Raw genomic sequence first — 22784 nt, forward strand, 5'->3', positions numbered from 1 at the left:
CACTCCAGTATTCTTGCCTGGAAAATTCCATGGACAGAGGAGCCTGGTGGGCTACAGTCCATGGGGTCACAAAAGTGTTGGACGTGACTCAGAGACTAAACATCAACTATATGTATTACTTGTCATGTTTATTAGGTAATTTGCTCCATTAGAATATAAATTCCATAAAAGCAGGAATTTGATGTGTGTGTTTGTTTAAACTGCTGCATGGTCATAACCTAAAGTAATGCTTAACATGTGGTAAATAATCAGTGCATCTCTGCCTTTCACTTTCAGTAAGGACTACAGTGCTAGTTATTTTTGAATGTCTTGTTTATCCCACATCCATCAATACAGTCTACGTTTTCTTTCAAAAATTGTTTTTGCTGTTTATGTTTAGATTGTTAAGCTAAGAACTGATTTTTCTATATGGTGTGAGATAGGGTTCACATTTTCTTTTTACTGCTTCTGGAATAACCAGTTGCCCAGCAGATTATATTTCTATCGTGTGTGTGTGTGTGTGTGTGTGTGTGTGGGCATGTGCGCCCCTGAATGCATGTGTGTACGCACTCCGTGGAATTCTTCAGGCAAGAATCCTAGAGCGGGTTGCCATTTCCCACTTCAGGAGATCTTCCCGACCCAGGGATTGAACCCGCACCTACACTTGTGCCTCTGCACTGGCAGATGGATTCTTTACCACTGTGCCATCTGGGAAGCTCATATTTCTACTACATAATGGTTTCATGTAGCTTTCTCTCCTAATGGCTTTATTGCTCTACTTTCTGGAGTCACTGGCCCTGTGCACTACTCAGTATTAAGGTTCTACAATAATGAAGCAAAACAAAGTATCAACCCCACAGTTTTATTTGTAAAGAACAAAGCATGAAAAGTCATATTTAAATGTACTCCAAAACCTGAAAAACCCACATCAGTTTCTCTGATACATATGTTAAAGTGCTTGATATCACAATACTTTTTAAATTTTAATTATGTTCAGATGAAAAAAAAATCCAGTTCTGATGCATTTTGTTAACAATACAAAGAAAAAAATATATAATTTAAATGCAGAAATGCTTATTTAAAAAAAAGACACACAGGATACATTTATACATGGTTCAAGTGTAACACAGAGAATTCTTTCTATATGTTTAACACCCTCATTTGATTGACAACAGGAACTCTCACCATACCTCTCTACTGTTAACAAGATCTGTCTGGTGTTTGGAATAAAGACTGGGCCACACACAAATACATTTAGGTAAATGTGTCAAGCATAACTCCCTCCCACATAACCCAAGGATACGCTGGATTCATTCAAGTGAGGAGAATGTTTTTGATGATTTTTTTTCACTCTGATATTAATTGCTCAGTGTGATACCTTTCTGGATCCAATCTTTATTTTGTCCTTGAGAGGACAATCAGGTCTGCTAAGATCTGAAAGGATGAGGTTCTCCTTGGATAATTCTGATCACACTCCATTGGTAGCCTCTTCAAAAAGCTTGGAAATCAGTTTGATTCAAGAGTTTTATAAATGGATTTTAATAGGAATAAGAGACCTAGTAGTTTATTATTTGTTTCTCCTTTTACACTAAAAGGTAATATAACAAGTACTTATATAAGAAACACGGACTTCAAATGACATGGATGACGTGGAAATAGAATTCACTTTATAAAAGTAGAGAAGATCTCAAGACTCCATTCTCAATCAATGAAGGTGTATTAATACTGAAATATAAATAGCTACGGTTCAGATTGTCCTTCCAAATGGTGAAAAAGATAGACTAGTTTCTATAAACCTCACAGAGAAAATACTCAACAGTTCTCAAAATGAAAATCTACTGAAAAATCATAATTCTTAGCAGAAAGAAGCTATTTTATAATTAACAGCTACACTCCCAATGCTGTCAAATAAATATTTCCCTGGGCAATCTGAGGTCCTTTTCTGTTGCCTCATGTTTCAAAGTATCTGAGGGGTCAGCATTTACTATACACAAACTGTTATGTATAGTCTCCATCCCTCTTTTACTCCCATTTACATATAATAGTGCTTTATTGCCAAAAAAGGAAATACGAGCAATTCAGTATTTCCCCTGTATATTCATACAGTGTGACAGAAGTTCATTAAACTGATTTCTTAAAAAGCCATGTTAAAGTAAATACCACAGGGTTACAAAAGGTACAAAATGTATGAAATATTTAAAATAAAATTTAGAGGGAAATCGTAAATTTTGCAAGCTTTCAGTTTCTACCAGATTCTTGCCACAGTGGGAAAGAGGAAGGGAAGGTCGGGAGGCCTTCCTTCTGTTCTCAGTAGCCCCATTTTCTCCACTGAGAACCTTGCTTTATACTGTTCCACACTGAGCCGCAGTCATTTAAGGTGCAGACGAGCCCCCAAACAGAACACGGCTTCAGGGTCTCACACATAATACCAACACTGGTGTAATGGCCCTATATCAAAAAGGTGATTATTAGGAGTTTCAGAACATTTGAAAAACACTTTGAAGATAAGTATTTCAAGAGGTAACATTTTTGGCAATTTAATTTTAAAATAATTTCTTCTTAAGCTATTTTGTGAAAATACTAATCATGACTCCAGGCACAACTTTTAATTTATTTTGAAGAAAAAAGTCAAATTTGATTTTTGTATACTTTAACTTTGAAGTATGATGATATAGCGATATACTCTTAACAGCAAAAAGTATACCTCTGAGTGACTTTCCAAAGTCAGGTCGGAAGGCTGTGTACACTTATATGTACATTTATTCTAAGAATTTTGCTGCTGTCCTCAAAATACTTTGATACTCAAAGACAGTTATAAGCCATGTAAGAATTGTCTTACCTACTGTATCTCTTACATGACCCCAAACTCTGCTTAAGTATCGTTTTCATTCATCAACTTGGGTTCTAAGAACTTTTTGTTTCCAAATATAAAATTTCTTCTGAAAAGCCACCATTACCCATCACTAGAAATATTCAAAAGAATGGGCTATAGGTCATTCGGGCAGCTCATGAGGAGGTCCGAGGGGTCTGGGGCACAGGCTGTATGACTGGGCTGAGTACTGACCCCCACGGTGGTAACTAAAGGGCACAGCACTCTAGACGGCGTGTCCGCTCTGGGGTGACTCTTCTTCTGCAGTTGGTCATTTCACTACTGTAGTCAGATGACAGAAAATGGGATGAAACTTCAGGTCAGACTCTTGGGGGATATTACTTTCTAAAGTAGTGGTTTTACTCACAGGTCTGAAATCCACTTTTGCTCCTAGTTTTGTTTTTGGCCATGCCATAAGGCTTGTGAGATTTTAGTTCCCTGACCAGGGATCAAACCCAGGTCCTCAGCAGTAAAAGTGTGGCATCCTAACCACTGGACTGCCAGGGAATTCCTGCTCCTACTTTTTATAACAGGTGTAATTTTCTATTACTTAAGGACAATTTGTTAAAATGAATATTAATCCCTATAAATTATTACTATAAATGAATATTAATCATTATCTGCTACCTATATAGGTGGATGAATTAAGATCCAAGGGTAGAAAGACTTATTATTAATATGAATGCCTTGAAGGCCAGTCTCATGTAGCCTGGTATAATTAAAAAAACATGAATTCTACACCCTGTGCTGCCACTGACCAGGTGTGCAGGTAAGGATTTAATCTCTCTGATCCTTAAGTCTTCCCATCTGTAAAATGAGAAGGCTAGATGAGACGACTCAATTCTAGCATGCTGACCTAAGTCACCTCTCTGTTTGTCCAGAATGTGTCAGAAGCAAGGCCTTTGGAAAAGTAACAAGACCCTAGATTGGATCATTCTGTGGTTTCTCATCATTGAAACAGTAAGCACCTGGGTGAAACAGGTTCTGGATACGTCCCATAATAGACTCTCCATGTCCCAGGGGTAGCCACACCACTGTGGGCAAACTTTAGCTGCAGGCAAACAAATTTCTGGTCTACCCAGGTCACCCAGAACCATCTTAAACCCTTTCCATGGTTTCTAAATGCTGCCTTCAGTTCTCCCTTACCTCCGCAAGGACTCAGTCACATATTAAAAGGGAGTGTGCCTTGGCTGAATGCAGTGTTTGATAACGGGAGTGGGGCACTTATTTCACTAGTTTCTTCCTCAAGAGAAAAAGCGAAGCAACACTATTGGCTAAAGCCCAGAACCCTCAGATGACACAAGGGTCCTGAGAGGCCATGACTTTGCTTCTCAGTCACAACTGGGAATAAAACCTGGAGCTCTGCTAAGGCAATTTCACTGCTAACAACGTGCAAATGTCTAAATTACTTACAAGACCAACCGTAGCATGAAGACTTTCGGTAACGTGCTAACACTGTATTTAACGTCCTTAAAAAACACCAAATTGCAAAGTTTCTCACAACGTTTGGTCTTCCAAACTGTTGCCTCTTGTCTGGCTTCCATTTTGCCAGTCTGCGCAGTACTGGCTTTTACCTTCCTGGGCCGCAGTATTACATTTTCACCCCTGCTTACAAAGGAACATACAGCTGGCCCTGAAACACCCAGAAAGGGTTCATTCTTTCTCTCTTCTGGTATTTGCATTATCATGGTCAACAAATACTTTCACAAAAACATTCCAAGCCACACAGAGTCCTCCTCCTTCTTAGACATTCTTTCCATTTCCTGAGGGGGGATGGGCACTGGAAGAGGGGAGGCGGGTGATTGGAACCAAACAAAGACAGTGTTTGTGGTTATTCTTGAGAGGTAAGGGACCACTGCAGGGTTGAGATGGCCAAATTAAAAGTATAGAATCAAACTGCTGTTTGCAGTTTTTAAGACTATGAGGCCAACACTCTGAAATTCACATCTCCCCAAAGTACCTCAAATAACAAGAATAAAAATGTCAAGGATGAAGTTAGTCTAGGCTAATCTTTGCAAAGTGTAAAGAAGTTAATATAATCCCACAATTTCACAGACTTCTCAGGGCTTTGTGTGTTCTCTTTTCAGTGTAGCCAAGCTCCTGGGGTCCAGTATTTAAAATATTTGAATTATAGCTTTATCTTGTGCTGATGAAAAAATTTTTCCAAAAGACTGGAAGAGTGGCTGAATTCAAATTATGAAACCATCTGAAACTTAAAAGATGTAAATGAGGGCTACTCTCCCCTACAGTAGGTAAACTGTTTACATTCACAATATAAAGGGTAAGACACCAGGATGGCTAGCGAGTACATAACAATGCTTTCTGGATTCCTTTGTGGTACCTGGAGGAAAATAAAAAGCCCCAATGGGTTGTACTATATTTACATGTTTACTGGCTTCTTCCTGACTAGCACCACTCTCCCCACTACCCAACTCCCAATACTTTTAAGCTACTGATTTTAAGTTACAGGAATATTCAATCTAAGAAAAGTATCTTATTAGAGTAATAGAATTTCTTAAAGAAGAGAGAATATTTACACACATCTAACACATGAAAATACTCTATTTTATACTAAATTCCAGGTTCAAATGAACTACAATACAGCATTTTGCCTTGTCTGCAGTGTGAGGACTGTTCACAGTGGGGGACACGCCGTGCTGCCCCTGCAGTGACTCACTGCCTTGTCAGACAAGTCCAAATCCGTCCCCGTTGTCGGGGAAGGTTCAGGAACAAGGGTTCTGGACTGAGTTTCTAGCTAATTGGGTTACACATCCACTCCTTTGATGAGCGAGCCTTCTAAGACTATGGTGAAGTCCTGGATGGTCTGCAGAATGCGGATGAGGGAGTTGACCGTCATGTGATCTCGCAGGAGGGCGCTCTCCTCATACATTCGGGTGATGGCAGGACACTCGGCTAACAGAGGAATCCACTGTGGGAGCAGGCGATCTCTGCAGACCCAAATAGAAACAAGTCCTGAGCACTGCTGCCCTGCTGCACAACTACACACACACTGGAGCTTTGGACAGAAGGTGCGAGGCTGAAAGTTCAGGGTGAAATCTAGCCAAGCTCTGAGGTCACCAGAGAGAAAATCAAAGTCAAGTAGTTGGATAATTACTGGTTAAAAAGATAAGGTAATGAAACAGTGTACGCTAAGGGGGAAAGGAAACCTATTAGATTATAAGAGTGAGTTTGCACAAGTTGGCCATCAAGACTTAGATGTGGTAAAGATTCTCTATTCTGATTCTACCTCTTTTAAAAAGAAGCAGAATGTCATTTTGTATTGTTGAACAGAGATGTTATTCAGACATCTGTGACAAGCCATGCCACAGTAGATCTTTTGGGAAGAAAGACTCCATTAAATTGTAGGGACTAGCACTTTAAAAAAAAATTTACACAACATAAAAAGAATAAAATCAAAGCAGAAAACATTAAGTAGATCTTACAAAAAAGAAGTGGTACATTGATTTAATAAATCACAACAGTAAAGACAGAAAAGGAGATAAGGATCATGCTCGAACTTAAAAAGCACAGCTGAAGTTGGACAGCTTTTATTAAGAAGAAATATAGAATTTAGCTCAAATAACTAGCTGTTTCAAGAGGACAGGATCTCATCTTTAACGTTTCCTAATTAAACTGACATTAGTATCTGTCGCTATGTTGCTTAGACACCCTTGCTGAGCAGCTGTCAGTACACTTCATGACAAGGCAGCTAGGCCATCCTACAAGAGGTGCTGGGCTTAGAAGGAAACAAACACTGCACGGATAAAAAATCTTCTAAGGGTCTGTGTGGTTCATTTCTTACAATTCTGACAGCTGTTTTAAAATTAATGGATTGTATAGCTCCTATGTGTCATTTTACAAAAAGAAAGGGGTAGGAAACTGTCTTAAAGAGACTTTCCGTAGTAAGAATTCTACAATGTCATCAAATTTAAAGCAATATGGTACTGTATACACACCATACAAGCTCTGTACAGAAAACTGTATGTGTGAGTGTGCTGTTGTGTCCATTACCTCCACCTGTCTATGGTGCAGTACTTTGTCACGGTTCAGAGCTTGGGGCTCTGGGGTGACACTGGGTATAAATCTTGGCTCTGCCTCTTTCTAGCTGTGTGACCTTGGGAAAGTCTGTTAACTTATCTGTGCCTCTTCTACTTTCTATTTTCTCACCTATACAGTGGGGATATTGCTTGCTCCTTCATGCAGGGGTGGTGGTGAAGTGATAGGAGGGTTAAATGAGATAATACATGGGAAGTGCTAAGTATAGTGCCCAACACACAGCAAACACCCAATACAGAGGAGTCTCATAAAACTTGAAATGGAGGAAACCAACCGCAGAGCTTTGGAAGGGGCATGGTTTGGTATAAACCTTTCTAAATTCTTGTTCAACACATGACAAAGACAGGGAAAGTCAAGAACTGGCTTAATACCGTGTTCCAAGGCAAACTAAGATCTGGAATTTGCCATCCTTCCCAATATTCCGGGGTGCAGTATTAATAGCATTTACATAGTGGCAGAAGGTTTTGCAGGATGATTTCTGAATGAGGACATCATCTTCATTATCTAGAATCTGGTCAGTGGTTTCAAAATAAGCAACTGCTCTCTCTGGGGAAGGAAATCAGAGTTATATCACAATACACCTTAATACTTCATATACAAAAAGATGAAACAGTTTATTCTGGAAATACTAAAGATGCTTTGCATTATAGCTATTCCTAAAACCAAAACCATTATTTTATCATTGGTTTCACAATAAATCCTAAAGGCCCATGTTTCCTGGTAGAACCATATGCTCCCAGATATTTATTTTCTAATCTAGACTACACTCTAGATGGTTAGAAAGCTTACTCTCTTTAGAATACCTTCAAAAATGGCAATTGATAGCAAAGAAAAAAATAAACATGGTCTTGTCTGTTAAGACTGGATCCTTCTAGGCGTAAGTAGCAAAGACATGGTAGCCACTGAGGTGGTGCCCTTTGTTCCAGTTATAGGATGGCTGGCTAACATTCTGCAGCAAAGTCCTTGAAACAGAACTGCTTCAGTAAATCTGAGGAAGAGTTATTAATACACATATCAGAAGCAGGACTAGTAAGATTCAGTGCATTCCAAAAGGAAAAAAATACCCCACTCTAGGGGCCTAGCTCTGTCCACTTTCCTTTCTTTGTCTAAAAGTTCAAATTTGGATAAAACCAACCACTTCATCCAGGTCTTATTTACAAACCATGAAACGATTAATCACCCTGTTAAACAGACTGTGAATTGTAGAAGAGCTGCATAGCAAAATAAAGAATGCAAAGTTTAGGGAGCTAGAGAACCACAATCTAATTGAACTTTCCCGAAGATGGAAACATTCTATATCTGCAAGGTCCAATTCTATAGCCCCTTGTAGGGCCAGTATGACTAAGAGAGTCAATTTAAAATTTGATTTAAATTAAGTCAATTTAAATAGCCACACGTGACTAGCGGTTACCATACTGGATAGCACAGAACTAGAGTAATCTTTTTAAAACACATTATATCATATTCCTCAGCTCCCTGGTAGCTCAGACGGTAAAGAGTCTGCCTGTAATGCAGGAGACCTGGGTTTGATCCCTGGGTTGGGAAGATCCCCTAGAGAAGGGTGTGGCAACCCACTCGAGTGTTCTTGCCTGGAGAATCCAATCCCCATGGACAGAGAAGCCTGGCAGGCTACAGTCCATGGGGTCGCAAAGGAGTTGAACACGACTGAGTAACTAAGCACACCTTAGCGCCAAGTCTTCCAATGACTTCCCATTCCATTCAGGATAAAGACCAACTGCTTCCAAAGACATAGAAGGCCCTCCACAATAGAGGGCCTCCTCCGGCTCTAGCAATAAAAATCCTCTCTCCAAATACCCACCTCTTTCCCTCATTCTGTTGCAGTCACACTCACCTCCTTGCTGCTAGTCTACAGAAAGCCAAGCACAGCCCCACCCTGCTCTGCAAGGGCACCTGTCTCAGCCTGGGGTGCTCTCCTCCTGGTATTCACAAGGCTCACTTCCTCACGTCCTTAAAGTCTTTGCTCAACAGTACCTTATCAACAAGGTCTATAACCTTCCTAATTAAAAGAGTACTCCCACTCCGTTTCCTTTTGCCTTGCTCCATTTTTGTCTGCATCAATGATGACCTTCCAACATATCAGATAAATTACATATCTGTTATGATTTTGTGTATTGTTTGCCCTCCTGACTCCACAAGATTGTAAGTTTGTCAACCATAGGAATTTCTGTGTCTTGTTTACTTTTAACTTGAAGTGTATATCTTGAGCATCTAAAATAGTTTAGAATATTGTGAACACACAGAGATATTTGTTGACTGAATGAAAAGCACAGACACTGCTTATTTGATATTTACTTTGAAAAACATATACCCTTATCACCAACCCTTATTTGCTCAAATTCTTGGGTTTTTTGAGTTTTCTAAGACACATTTCAATGACCTTACAACAATGTACACCAGCTTTAATTTACCTATGAAGTCCCAGATGAAGACATTCTTATGAAAGATGCGAGCTGATTTGAAGCCATGGTGGAAAACTTGCTCAAGTGCTGCAACTAAGCCACTCTCTCCACACAGCAACACAGTGAGGCTTCCTCTCTGTGGAGAGCAACACACAGTGCCAGAGAATGAGCTCCTGCATTGATGTTTAAGAAAAACAGCAGAGGAACAAGTGCTGAGGGTAGCTATGAAACATGTTTTTGCAGCTATTAGCAAGCTTACAAATAAAAATTAAAGCACCTTTTTATTGCCTTATGTATCATGTATAAAAGCAGCTTTAAAATCCTACCACAGTAAGTTTTACAGCCCATCATACCTCTTTTTCAGGTTTGTGAAAATGTTTCACAATGTTGTTCACAGCTTCTCCAATTCCTTCTTGGATCTGTCCTGCATTGGGTTCTAAAAAATAATGAATAATGGCGGAAATTTCAGGCAAGGAAAATAAACCAAGTACTACAGGACATCAACTGTGCCTGCCTGTGCAGGAAACACTTCACCAGGGCAGGCTGCCTTGTCAGGGATCCATGAAACTTGCCTTGCCAGTTTAGTCAAGTGAGGCATATTGACACAAAGGAAAAGAATCTAAGAGACCCCCGAGACTCAAATCCCAGCCTTACCACTCAAAATCTATAACTATAGTCACCAATTTTAAGTATGTAATTTGATGAGTTTCGACAGATGTATAGACATGTAACTACCACTATAATCAAAATACAGAAAATTTCCATCAACCCCCAAAGTTCTGCTGTTCCCCTTTTCAGTCAATTCCCTTCCCCAGCTTGTAACTTTGTAACCCCTGTCAAGTACTCATCTGCTTTCCATCATTATTATATTGCCTTTTCTAGAATTTAATAAATAGAATTGTATAATGTCTGCTTTTTCTCACCTGGCACAATACTTTTGATTCATCCATGATGTTAGCTATATCAACAGTATTGCTGAATAGTATCCCACTGACTAGATGTATCACTATCTGCTTATCCACTTACCAGCTGGTGGATGTTGCAAGTGTTTCCATTCTGGCTATTATGAATAAAGCTGCTTGGAAAATTTGAGTATGAGTCTTGGTGTAGATATATGCATTCATTTCTCTAGGATATATACATCTAGATTGAGAGTTCTGGGTGAAGTGTATGGTTAGTACATGTATATATCTTTATAAGAAATTGCCAAATGGTTTTTCCTTTTGTATTCCCATTGTAATATATGCGTATTCACTATTGTCTCCTCTTTCTAGTGTATGTGTGGTATTAAGTTTACTTTGGAGGCAGAAAAGAATTATGGATAAAGGGAATCATTTATTAAAGAATAAGGGAGATTGTTAAAGACTATATCATTCTAATAGTTAATATATCACTATATGCTAACAAATGGATATAGAATAATAATATCTAAGGAAATTGCTTTGTTAACTAAGGACCTCTTAGGTACCTCTTATTAATAAGGTACCTCCAATAACTCATGGTTATTGTCTATGAATTGAAATAAAACCACTTGACTGTCTCTTTAGTTTTCTGTGGCTCCTGTAATAGATGACCACAAATTTAGTAACTTAAAAAAGGGAGAAATTTCTTCTCTCACAATTCCAGAGGGAGAAGTCAGAAATCAGTATCAATGGGTAGAAATCAAGTTGTGGACAGGGCTGTGCTTCCTCAGGAGGCTCAATGGAAGAAGTTGCTCCTTGCCTCTTCAAGCCCAGGTGGCATTCCTTGGCCTGTGCCCACATCATCCAGTCTCTGCCTCCATCTGTCTATTTATTGTCTTCTCCTCTGTGTGTCTAATTTCCTCTATCTTATAACAATACATGTAATTGAATTTAGGGTCCACCTGGATAACCCAGATAATTTCCCTATCTCAAGATCCTTAACTTACTCAATTGAGTAACATTTACATATCCCAGGGATTAAAATTTGATATCCTTGGGAGACTAAAGACCACATTAGTATAAACTAGAAGTTTATTGTGCTATTAAAAATGGCATGTGAACACAGTATCCTATCTGTAGAAGTCACTTTTATATATATTTTGTCACTTCTACAGGAAGTTTCGGGGTGGGGTGGGGAGTGGAATTTTTAGAATTACTCTTAGAAAAAGGGGCTTTGGATAACTAGATATGAGAGTACTATAACTGTCTTTATTCTTCCTTGAAGTTTCAGGCAAAATATTATTTATTCATACCTTCAGAGCATAACTAAAACAGAGCAGGTGGTTTTTTATTGGATTTTAACATCTAAATTCTTCAGGCTTTTAATTATTTGTAATTATCCTGCCTTATTTCCCCCTTTTTCTCTCTCCACTCTAAAGTCTTTCTCACAAATTAATTTTCCTCAGCTTTCTTTTTAATCTCCTTACCATAATTCATTTAACACAACAGTTTTTTATGAAATGGCCACATGATGCCTAAAACATCTAAGACACATTGGAAAATAAAAAAACAACTAATTACTGGTAGTTTTTCCTGTCAGTGATGTGATGCTCAGTCTCCTGGCCACAGTGGGTGATTTCTGCTGGGGTGGAGTCCGACACTGCTTTACTAGATCCTCATCTGCTGCTGATGTCATCAATTCTCCAATGAGAATTCTCTCCAGACTTCCATCATCAATGCCTTTCCCCAGCCACCGCCCGCATGGGAACCTAGCAGGACAGAAATAAACTTCAGAATCTCCAATATGTTACTAGCTTTAATCAGAATTTTTAAATGGCATCAAGGGTGAAACCCATCATTTTAGTGGGTGATCAGCCTGTGGGTGATTTTTTTCATTATAAAAAATTGCAAACACTTAAAAAAGAAGACAAAGAAATAGACACCCATGTTCTTATGACTTAGTTATAACATTCTCCCATATGCTTCATTTTTGTTTTTTGTTAAAAGTAAATTACACACATCAGGACATTTTACTAATTACTTCAGTGAATCTCTGAAAAATAAAGAAGTCTCTCTTGTATAGCCATAAATTATTATTATCAAATTAAAGTAACTTTTAAATATTTTCTCATACCTCATCTATATCAAAATTCTGTAGTTAGTGTCAACAAGAGTATCTTCAAACTAGATGTTAATGGGGGAATTAAGTTCCAGGAAAAAAGAGGAGAATGTTCTCAAAGAGGAGTGCTGGCTGCAATCAGGAGTGTCCAAAAGAGCCTTTTGTCTTACTGATATTATTTTAAGCTTCTTTTTTTCCTTTTCTTATCAGAGTTTCAATCTTTTTCAACATTTGTGGACTAAGTGTTAGCAGCAAACACAATCAGTCTTTTTGAGAAGTATTTTGGGGGCAATTTTGTATTTGGAACAAAATAACAGAACTTTGTTATTACATAAACAAGACAACCCAAAAAGCTAAAGTAAAATTCAAAAGGTAGTGGGAAAGCTTTAGAATGAAAATAATTCTCAAACTTTTTCTTGTCTAAAAAGTATTAAAAGAAGTCTGAACTCCCAAGGACATTTACTTACCTATATGTATGTCCTGTGATTTCATTTCTGACCATGACACAATCCACTAGCCATTTGGCTAACAGTCCTGAGTTATCGTGACCGATCTGGACAGTTGTCAGCTTCCCCAGATTCTGGCACTGTAGGGACAGGACCACAGGGTACTCAGTTCCCGATCTTTTCCTGCCACCTCTCAGCTTTAGTAGTGGTTCCAAACAATTTACAAGTGCAGAAGACTCTGCATAATGTATTCTGTTGTGCACTAGAGAAAAATTTCCAAATAGATCCCTTCTAATGAGACAGGAAACATAGGAACATTATTAAATGAGAGGGACTACACAATGTCTGAGAGCAGATATGTAAACAGGTGCTTGAAGAACACCTGGGAAGGAACAATGATTTCCAACTGGAGAATCTGGAAACATCACCGAGTCAGTAGATTTTTTTCCTTTGAAGGATGAGAAGAATTCCAAAAAATGGGAAAGGATGCTATTTAGATTTAGTTATAGAGAGGTCAGAAAAATAATTATAGACATAAAAAATCACCAAGTTTTTCTGCTTTAATAAATACTAAGGCAGACTGACCTCAAACATCATCTAGAAGTCTCTGAAGCTATTGTTAAAAAAAAAAACCATAGTTATCAGCATTCTTCCTGACCCTTTGTGCGTAAGTACAAAAGAAAGTGATGATAAAAAAAAAAAAGAAAGTGATGATAACAGAAATGGTAAAAATTAATGTCAACAAAATTCTGATGAAAGATCACAGACCCCAACTGACTATGTATAGCTGGGAACCTCAAAGCTATGAGTTCTCAAAGCACTTGACATCTTTGAATCATAGATCTAGGTGATGGAGGAGGGCATCTTGAATTAGTTGTGGCAGCAGAGATGGAAAGAAGCAGGCAGATGTGAGAGTCTGGAAACAGCAATGATGGGACTTATAATGCAGTTTATGTCTATAGCAGTCAAAGAAAAGCCAAGGAGTTTAATCTTTTATATACAGATAGCTGTGAGCCCACTGAATAGTGTCAAAATAAGCTCTTGGGCAGTGTCATGACTCTGAGTGGAAACTGCCATTCCTAGACCCCAGGAACAGAACATTCAGTTAGTACCATTTCCCTTCGGAAAGGAGAACAGATGTTTGTCTCCTTTCTGCATGCCAGGATCAACCAGCATGTGGGCTCAAAAGTATGGGGCTACTTCACCAGGTAAGACCGGAAAACTGACTATCATAGTGAGAGGTATTTTCGCAAGATCATTTTATAAATATCACCATGTGGTCTAAAGGCCAAAGCATGAAAAGCAGCTCCTGTTCCCTTTGCCCAGGTTCAGGCAGGGTGAATTTACAGTTTGGAAGAGAACCACTGTGGGGAAAGCATTCACCTGAATGTTCTCTATGTGCCAGGTTCTACAACACGCGTTGGGAATTATGGAAAAGGACCTGGCAAAGCCCCAGAGTGCACCACTACAAGTAGAAATACACAGCTTAACAATTAAAAAAACAATAAAAATGCAAAACAAATTCATGTGTTCCAGACAACTTTCGGAGAAGGCAATGGCACCCCACTCCAGTACTCTTGCCTGGCAAATCCCATGGACGGAGGAGCCTGGTAGGCTGCAGTCCATGGGGTCACTAAGAGTCAGACACGACTGAGTGACTTCACTTTCACTTTTCACTTTGATGCATTGGAGAAGGAAATGGCAACCCACTCCAGTGTTCTTGCCTGGAGAATCCCAGGGACGAGGGAGCCTGATGGGCTGCTGTCTATGGGGTTGCACAGAGTCGGACACGACTGAAGTGACTTAGTAGCAGCAGCAGCAGCAGACAACTTTAGGTATATAATCCTCTAAATGATCCTGCATGCTTAATTACCCTTTGTATTATTTGACTTGGGGAAAAATGAAAAACTGAAACTGGCATTGTTGTGTAGAACTATGTATGACACTTTGTGCTAAGAAAGCAATTAGCTGAACCTACTTCAAAAGTCATTTCAAGGAGGTTTTTGGGAATCTGCATTACTCCCGTGTCTCCTAGTTCTCCTGATACACAGATCCAAGGGTTTGACGTGATGATCGCGTTGCTCAGCTTTTTGATGGGAATGATCACTGACCTATATGGAATCACTGAAAGAAAAATGCTGAAATTAATACAAAATAACAATGAAGTTCTCCTGAAGAAAACAAATATATATTCAGAATTCTGTTGGCTTTCACAGATAATTTGCCTTTTAATGATCTATCAAGCTATAAACTTAAGCAACAGGATGAGATCATAACCTCCTCTAGCCTAGAAAGATGAGGTCTGGTATTAAGCCACAAGTCCCAGTACTTGTACTAGTTTCCATACTTATACATCATTATGTACACATGGCATTGTTGTTGTTCAGTTGCTAAACTCTGTCCGACTCTTTGCAACCCCCATGGACTGCAGCACACCAGGCTTCTCTGTCCTTCACTATTACCTGGAGTTTGCTCAAATTCTTATACATCGAGTCAGTGATAACTATCTAACCATCTCAACCTCTGTCGCCCTCTTATCCTTTTGCCCTCAATCCTTCTCAGTACCAGGGTCTTTTTCAATGAGTTGGCTATTCGCATCAGGTGGCCAAAGTACTGGAGCTTCAGCTGCAGCAACAGTCCTTTCAATAAATATTCAGGGTTGATTCCCTTCAGGATTGACTGATTTGATCTCCATGCAGTCCAAGGGACTCTCAAAAGAGTCTTTTCCAGCACCACAATTCGAAAGCACCAATTCTTCAGCACTCAGCCTTCTCATGGTCCAACTCTCACACCCATAACATGGCATGCTTATCATCAGCACTACATTTTATAAACAATGTCAGGCATTAGCACCAGAATACCTGAGGACATAGACAGTGACTGTGTAGTATTTTCATTGCTTTGATGTTTTTATTCATTTTGTTCCAAAATGGAGTACAAATGAGCATGGTTACTGGCATGGTTTCATATAAGGAAGGTGGTTGGTGACTACTTGCACAGTATCTGCTTGTTGCTGATTTTCTTGGGCAATGCTTCACAACACTGCACTCCAGAACTTTCTCATCCCAGTGTTACAGTCCCATATGCAAAGCCAGTAATAGACAACAGCACCTCCATTCCAGCTGTAATATGAAGTCTATTAGCTACAACTTGGAAAGGGGGCTCTAGGGCAAGAGATGCCTCAGGGAGAGAATAAGGATGCGGAAAGGAATCTGTGAAATCGTTCCCTTTGAAGGCTCTTCAAAGGCAAGCCACTAGATGTCACTGGCCAAACACCATCGTTTGCTCAAATGTGGAACCCACAGTTAGGCATTCCACACACCTCCATTTCCTTTAAAAAATGAGGACGGCTCAAACACATTAGCATATTTTTAGCCCTCAGAGCCATACTTTTTTTTTTTTTTTTTAAAAAGCAGGGTAGAATCAATATTTTGGTTGGTATTCTCTTCATCCAGTCACAAGAGAACTATTAAAAGGTCCTCTTTGAAAGAACTACACCCAGGATTAAAAACAGTCACTGGACAAGGGGCTCGGATCTTGCCTCACAAGAGGGGCTCATGTCTCAGTGTGCTCTTAGATGAGCAGAATGAATGGGATAAATGGCTTGTTTCTCTAATTTTACATAGAGGACTTTCTTTCTGTTGGCTGAATAACTCCCCTTTCTGTCCTTTTATTTTGGCTGAAGGAAAGGAAAATGTCAGAGAAAAAGGCCATATTTTCATGGCTTAGTAATCATGAGAATCAAACGATTTTTGAAACTGAAAGCAGAAGAGGTTAGTGCAAGACGTTATTTTAGGTACCAAAGGCTACTCATTTCTTTCACTAATAGGATTAGAAAAGATGCAGAAAAAGGCTTGTTTAGGGTCAGCAGTTCTGTTGGCTGCAAAGGGCTCACAGATACACAATGATTTCATAAAGCAGAAAAAGATTAGTATTATTAAACTCAGAATATTTATTTCATGAAGTATTTCAATTCCCTAGTTTTAAGAGTTAGATGGATAAAGAGAAATCTGCAGATATGGGGAGGAGCTTAGGAGTCCTAACTCCCTCTGCAATTTCTTCTCTTTCAAAATTGTATATAACACCTTAGCTTCTAATTAACTAACAGTATCTTGACAGATATTACAGGTTAGCCTAATAACCATTCTAACTCCATTTTCTTTGCCTCTACCAGAGACCAAAACCTACACAACTCTGCCCAGTGAAATACTGGTTATATTTATTGAAATTTCTCAGAAAATTATGTTCTTCTGGCACAGATTCTGACCCCTCTTCCTTGGCACTGCTTCCTTCTTCAGGCTGGAGGGTAAACTGAGAACAGCTACCTTGTGATCATGAGGTGATTAGCACACACTGACAGCTGTCACAGAGCCTGGGTCTGTGATAGCACTGCAGACTGCCTACTTCAAGACTTCTCACTGTGTAAGAAAAACAAAACTACCGATTTGTTTACACCACTGTTTTCTGATATTTGCAACTGACAATAATTCCTAACTGATACAAGTAAAAATTCTCCAAAGTAGGGAAGGGGACCAATGTGACAGAATAAATACTATAATTTAGTTTATCAAAAACACATCTTCAATCAGTATTTCCTCCCTCTTGTTGTTGTTCAGCGGCTAAGCTGTGTCTGACTCTTTTTGACCCCCATAGACCGTAGCATGTCAGGTTTTCCTGTCCTTCACTATCTCCCAGAGTTTGCTCAAATTCATGTCCATTAGCATTCAGAGTCTATTTAACCACCATATTCTCATTTTGCTCTTGACGTCAATCTTTCCCAGCATCAGGGTCTTTTTCAATGAGTTGACTCTCCATCAAGTGGACAAAGTATTGGAGTTTCAACTTCAGCATTAGTCCTTGCAGTGAATATTCAAGGCCGATTTCCTTATAGTGACTGGTATGATCTCACTGCAGTCCAAGGAACTTTCAAGAGTCTTCTTAACACCACAATTTGAAAGCATCAGTTCCTTGGTGCTCAGCCTTCTTTACGGTCCAACTCTCACACCTATACATGACTACTGGAAAAACCACAGCTTTGAGTATACGGACCTTTGTCAGCAAAGTGATGTCTCTGCTTTTGAATATGTTGTCTAGGTTTGTCACAGCTCTCCTTCCATGGAGCAAGCACTTTAATTTCATGGCTGTATTCACTGTCCTCAGTGAGGTGATTTTGGACCCAAGAAAATAAAATCTGTCACTGCTTCCACTTTTTCCCCTTCTATTTGCCATGAAGTGATGGGACTAGATGCCATGATTTTAGTTTTTTGAATGTTGAGTTTTACGCCAGCTTCTTCACTCTCCTCTTTCACGTTCATCAAGAGGCTCTTTAGATTAACTTTACTTTCTGCCATTAGAGTGGTATCATCTGCATATCTGAGTTTGTTGATATTTCTCCTGGCAATCTTGATTCCAGCTTATAATTCATCCAGTCAGGCATTAACTGCTATACAAGAAGTTATAAAAGTTACATAAACAGGGTGACAATTTACAACCTTGTCTTACCTCTTTCCTAATTTTAAACCAGTCAGTTGTTCCATGTAAGTTTCTAATTGCTTCTTAAGCCACATACAGGTTTCTCAGGAGACAAGTAAGGTAGTGTGGTATTCCCATTTCTTGAAAGAATTTTCCATAGTTTGTTGTGATCCACACAAAGGCTTTAGTGTAGTCAATGAAGCAGATTTTTTTTTTTAATTCCCTTGCTTTCTCTATGATCCAGCGGATATTGGCAATTTGATCTCTGGTTCCTCTGCCTTTTCTAAACCCAGCTTGTACATCTAGAAATTCTCAGTTCACGTTGCTGAAGTCTAGCTTGGAGGATTTTGAGCATAACCTTACTAGTATTCAAAATGAGTGCAACTGTATGGTAGTTTGAACATTCTTTGGCACTGCTATTCTTTGGGGTTGGAATGAAAATGGACCTTTTCCAGTCCTGTGGCTGCTACAGAATTTTCGAATTTGCTGGCATATTGAACGCAGCACTTTCAAAGCATCATCCTTTAGGATCTGAAATAGCTCAGCTGGAATTCCATCACCTCCACTAGCTTTGTTTGTAGTCATATTTCCTAAGGTCCACTTCACACTCCACGATGTCTGGCTCTAGGTAAGTGACCACACCATCGTGGTTATCTGGGTCATTAAGATCTGCAACATTCAGCAAGATTCTGAAGTCTTTCTGAATCATCAAAGTTTAATGATGTTCAGTTTAGTTCAGTTGCTCAGTCCTGTCCAACTCTTTGCAACCCCATGGATTGCAGCACACCAGGCTTCCCTGGCCATCACCAACTCCTGGAGCTTGCTCAAACTCATGTCCATCGAGTTGTGATGTCATCCAACCATTTCGTCCTCTGTCGTCCCCTTCTTCTCCTGCCTTCAATCTTTCCCAGCACCAGGGTCTTTTTCAGTGAGTCAGTTCTTCACAACAGGTGGCCAAAGTATTGAGTTTCAGCTTTAGCATCAGTCCTTCTGATGAATATTCAGGACTGATTTCCTTTAGGGTTGACTGGTTTGATCTCCTTGCAGTCCCAGGGACTCTTCAAGAGTCTTCACCACAGTTCTAAAGCATCAATTCTTCGGCACTCAGCTTTCTTTATAGTCCAACTTTCATATTCACACATGACTACTGGAAAAACCATAGCTTTGACTAGACAGACCTTTGTTGGCAAAGTAATATCTTTGCTTTTTAATATGCTGTCTAGGTTGGTCATAGCTTTTCTTCCAAGGAGCAAGCATCTTTTAATTTCATGGCTGTTCAGTTACATGCTTATTATTATCATATACTGATTCTTTGAATTTATGTGTTTCAGATAAGACACTGCAATGTTTGTTTAATAAAACATTCCTCTTCACATCCACCCCATTTCCTATTGCAGGATGGGTTTTTTGGTAAGCAGACTCTGAGTCAGAAATTAGCATGAAGAATGCGGCTTCTGGGTTCAACATGTGAGGAAGAAAGGGTGGGCTGAGGCAGAAACTGAGCTCTGATGCTGTGAGTCCTCAGCTGATACCACAGTGCGTTCTGGGGCAGCCCAGGGATCAGGCAGGGATCCTGGCTGGCTTTAGTAGGACGGATAGCCTCAGGGATGGTAGTTTTCTTTGGTGAGACATTCCCCAAATAGCGGAGGGTTGTCTTCAGGAGGTGGGGCTGCTGGGGTGTAACCTTTATTGCTAAATGGAGATGGGGTTGGGCAGGGAAGGTTGGGGGAGGGGTGGATGTTACAGTGTCTGTCTCACTGAACTGTGGTATGTCTCACTTTTAAAAATACAAACTCTTATTCCATTAGTCATCTGAGCAGCACTTCACTTAACATTCACTTCTCCAGACTTACTGATAGTGGTGAAGACACTGGTGAAGCAGAAATAGTCCACAGCATTGAGGGAAAGAAGATGGTAAAGAAACTGCTCTCTTTCTTCTTCACAACGGAGAAAAGCATAACGTTTATAAAGCTTCCTAGGAAAGGATAAGACAAACACAAAGTAATAGTATAGTGTATTTTTCCTTATGTCTTCCGCTAAAAAATACTTCCTCTTAGACAAATGATGAGTAGAAACTTGAATCTAGAAAGAACAGACAATTCATAAAAATGAATGTATATATGTTAATATTTTAACCTACTTAGTAATTAAAGAAACAACCTCCTGTGAATTCATTTTGTCCATCAAAGTAATAAAGATTTAAAATTAATGATCAGTGCTGATGGGGGTATATGTGGGGGGTGGCAGTGAATAACAGAAAGTGTAATCTGAAAATTTCAGAAAAGCAATTTGTTGGTAATATTTAAGTAATTAAAAATAATTATTCTTTGACTTATTAATTTTAAGGACTCAGTCCTAAGGATATAATATGAAATGGCAGAGATTTACTCACAAATGTCCACTTGAATATTATTTGTAAAAAATAAAAATACTGAGTTGGCCAAAAAGTTCATTCAGGTTTTTCCAACCCAATATATCATAGTATACTAATTTAAAATAAAGTTTAGGACTTTCCTAGTGATACAATGGGTAAGAATCCATCTGCCAATGCAGGGAACACAGCTTCAATCCCTGGGTCTGAGAAGATTTCACATGTCACGGCGCAACTAAGCCCAGATGCCACAAGTACTGAGCCTGAGCTCTAGAGCCTGCAAGCTGCAACGAGAGAAGCAACAGCAGTGAGAGGCCCGCGCACCACAACTAGAGAGTAGCCCCCTGCTCATGGCAACTAGAGAAAGCCAGCATGCAGAGTGAAGACTCAGTGCAGCTAAAAACAAATTTTAAAAAATTTGTTTAAAAAAATTAAGTTTAAGAAGAATTTTAACAATAACAAAACTACTACTCCCCACATCTGCTGTTAATAGCCTATGGTGGATTTTTTTTTTTTCCTCATCCCATGGCTGAAGGACATAACATTCACTAAAGATAAATTTTTAAAAATATTGACTAGTTATAATATAATCATCCATATTATAGTGTTTGGAAGATATCTTTCTGGAAAATTTAAACCACTCTGTGTTTCAGATGTTTCATTTCAAAAAAGGATTGAATTTTAACTGAGTAAGAAAAAAACTACTGCTCCCTAAAACAGTAACTTTTTATTAAGCATTTACATTTAAGCATTTCCCAAGTATTTCATAGTTATTAATATATCTAATCCTTGTGATCACATGAGAGGTAAGTCTATTAGCATTCTCCTTTTACAGATGAGGAAAAGTGATAAAATGAAGTTAAGGATCTTGCCTAAGGCCATTCAAATAGTGAATAGTAAAGGCAGTTTTTGAACACAGGCATTCAGATTTCAGAGACTTTATGACATATAAAATGTTATGGTATAATATTAACCTGAAAAAAGGGTGAGCTGAATTGCAAATACAGTATAATCTTAACTAAGAGAACATACATAGAAGAAAGTACAGTAGAAAACATGTAAGATACTTAGTAGTTACCTTTATGTAGCAACATTTTTAAACGACTATCATTTTCTGCCTTGTACTTTGGCCACAAAGGGCACAAGACTTATCAGCAGGGATAAGATGTGGGGAGTGTAGTCAGTTTTAAGAGGGGACGGTCAGGTTCACAGGACGTACTTCACATCATATACTCTATCTAACCCATTCTTTGGATATTAAGAGTCATCCTAAAATGCTCCAAGGGATAACTAACTCTACAGTGATACATAAAAATTTAAAATCACAAAAAGAATTGGGTTATGGTGGGATTCCAACACTCTCGTGTTTGAAGTCTCTGCTGAATCCTTTGCATGCCTTTGCTCTAGAGAACCCCAAAGCCCTTAATTTTCAAATTAATTCTACTATATGTATTATCATCCAGGTTTCTGATGGAGTAAAGAGAATCAATCAAAACAGTTAATTAACTAATATGCTCTTGACTGGTTTACTGGCTCTACACTACTAAATATAAGTATTGGTAAGACTCTCAGAGAAGCTATTTACTATGGACCTTTTAATTTTTTTGCTACTCCTGGTTTTGTTGTGATCTTCACAATATGATACAAGGTTTACATAAATTCAACCCATCTTTTGGATATTTCCCTTGTGGCTCAGCTGGTAAAGCTTCCCTTGTGGCTCAGCTGGTAAAGAATCCACCTGCAATGTGGGAAACCTGGGTTCAATCCCTGGGTTGGGAAGACCCCCTGGAGAAGGGAAAGGCTACCCATTCCAGTATTCTGGCCTGGAGAATTCCTTGGACTGAACAGTCCATGGGGTCGCAAAGAGCTGGACACGACTGAGCCACTTTCACTTTTTGGATGTTACCATCAACCTGTGGGACTACTTAGTTTTTTTTTTCTGAAAAAGGTAGCACCATCTGCCTCTGGCTATGAAATCTGTACCCTCCCATATATAATCAAATAGGAGGTCATGACACAGAGTTTCTGAAACATGTGCCTGTTAGAAAGGAAGAGTGCATGTGCACAGGAGTGAACAACTCATGCTAAAGAAGGCAGCCTGTCAGTCTATGCAACTTATTTTGTAAGCATAGGTCATAGAAACAGAAATG

At 39.0% G+C, this 22784-nt stretch overlaps 1 protein-coding gene and 1 long non-coding RNA gene across 9 annotated transcripts in view; one reads left to right on the top strand and one right to left on the bottom strand.

Moving 5' to 3' along the window:
• LOC123333214 overlaps window positions 1-22784 on the top strand; it is a 70502-nt gene that overhangs the window by 21443 nt on the left and 26275 nt on the right. For 4 of the 6 annotated variants that reach the window (XR_006550423.2, XR_006550420.2, XR_006550419.2 and 1 more), the window contains one exon: window positions 9689-10864. The exons of the other annotated variants lie outside the window; for them this stretch is intronic. This is a non-coding gene — a long non-coding RNA (uncharacterized LOC123333214). Of the gene's footprint in view, window positions 1-9688; window positions 10865-22784 lie in introns of those variants that run through there. 6 annotated transcript variants of the gene reach the window in all.
• DENND5B (DENN domain containing 5B) overlaps window positions 826-22784 on the bottom strand; it is a 222235-nt gene continuing 200276 nt past the window's right edge. For all 3 annotated transcript variants that reach the window (XM_025283467.3, XM_006069091.4, XM_044941315.2), the window contains 8 exons: window positions 20117-20238; window positions 14770-14915; window positions 12813-12931; window positions 11808-11995; window positions 9678-9760; window positions 9334-9460; window positions 7276-7450; window positions 826-5796 (listed from right to left, as the gene is read on the bottom strand). In XM_025283467.3, the coding sequence (XP_025139252.2) occupies window positions 5613-5796; window positions 7276-7450; window positions 9334-9460; window positions 9678-9760; window positions 11808-11995; window positions 12813-12931; window positions 14770-14915; window positions 20117-20238 (1144 nt within the window). In that variant the 3' untranslated portion in view covers window positions 826-5612. The remainder of the gene's footprint in view (window positions 5797-7275; window positions 7451-9333; window positions 9461-9677; window positions 9761-11807; window positions 11996-12812; window positions 12932-14769; window positions 14916-20116; window positions 20239-22784) is intronic.

This window comes from Bubalus bubalis, chromosome 4 (genome assembly GCF_019923935.1).
Source record: "Bubalus bubalis isolate 160015118507 breed Murrah chromosome 4, NDDB_SH_1, whole genome shotgun sequence".
NCBI lineage: Eukaryota > Metazoa > Chordata > Mammalia > Artiodactyla > Bovidae > Bubalus > Bubalus bubalis.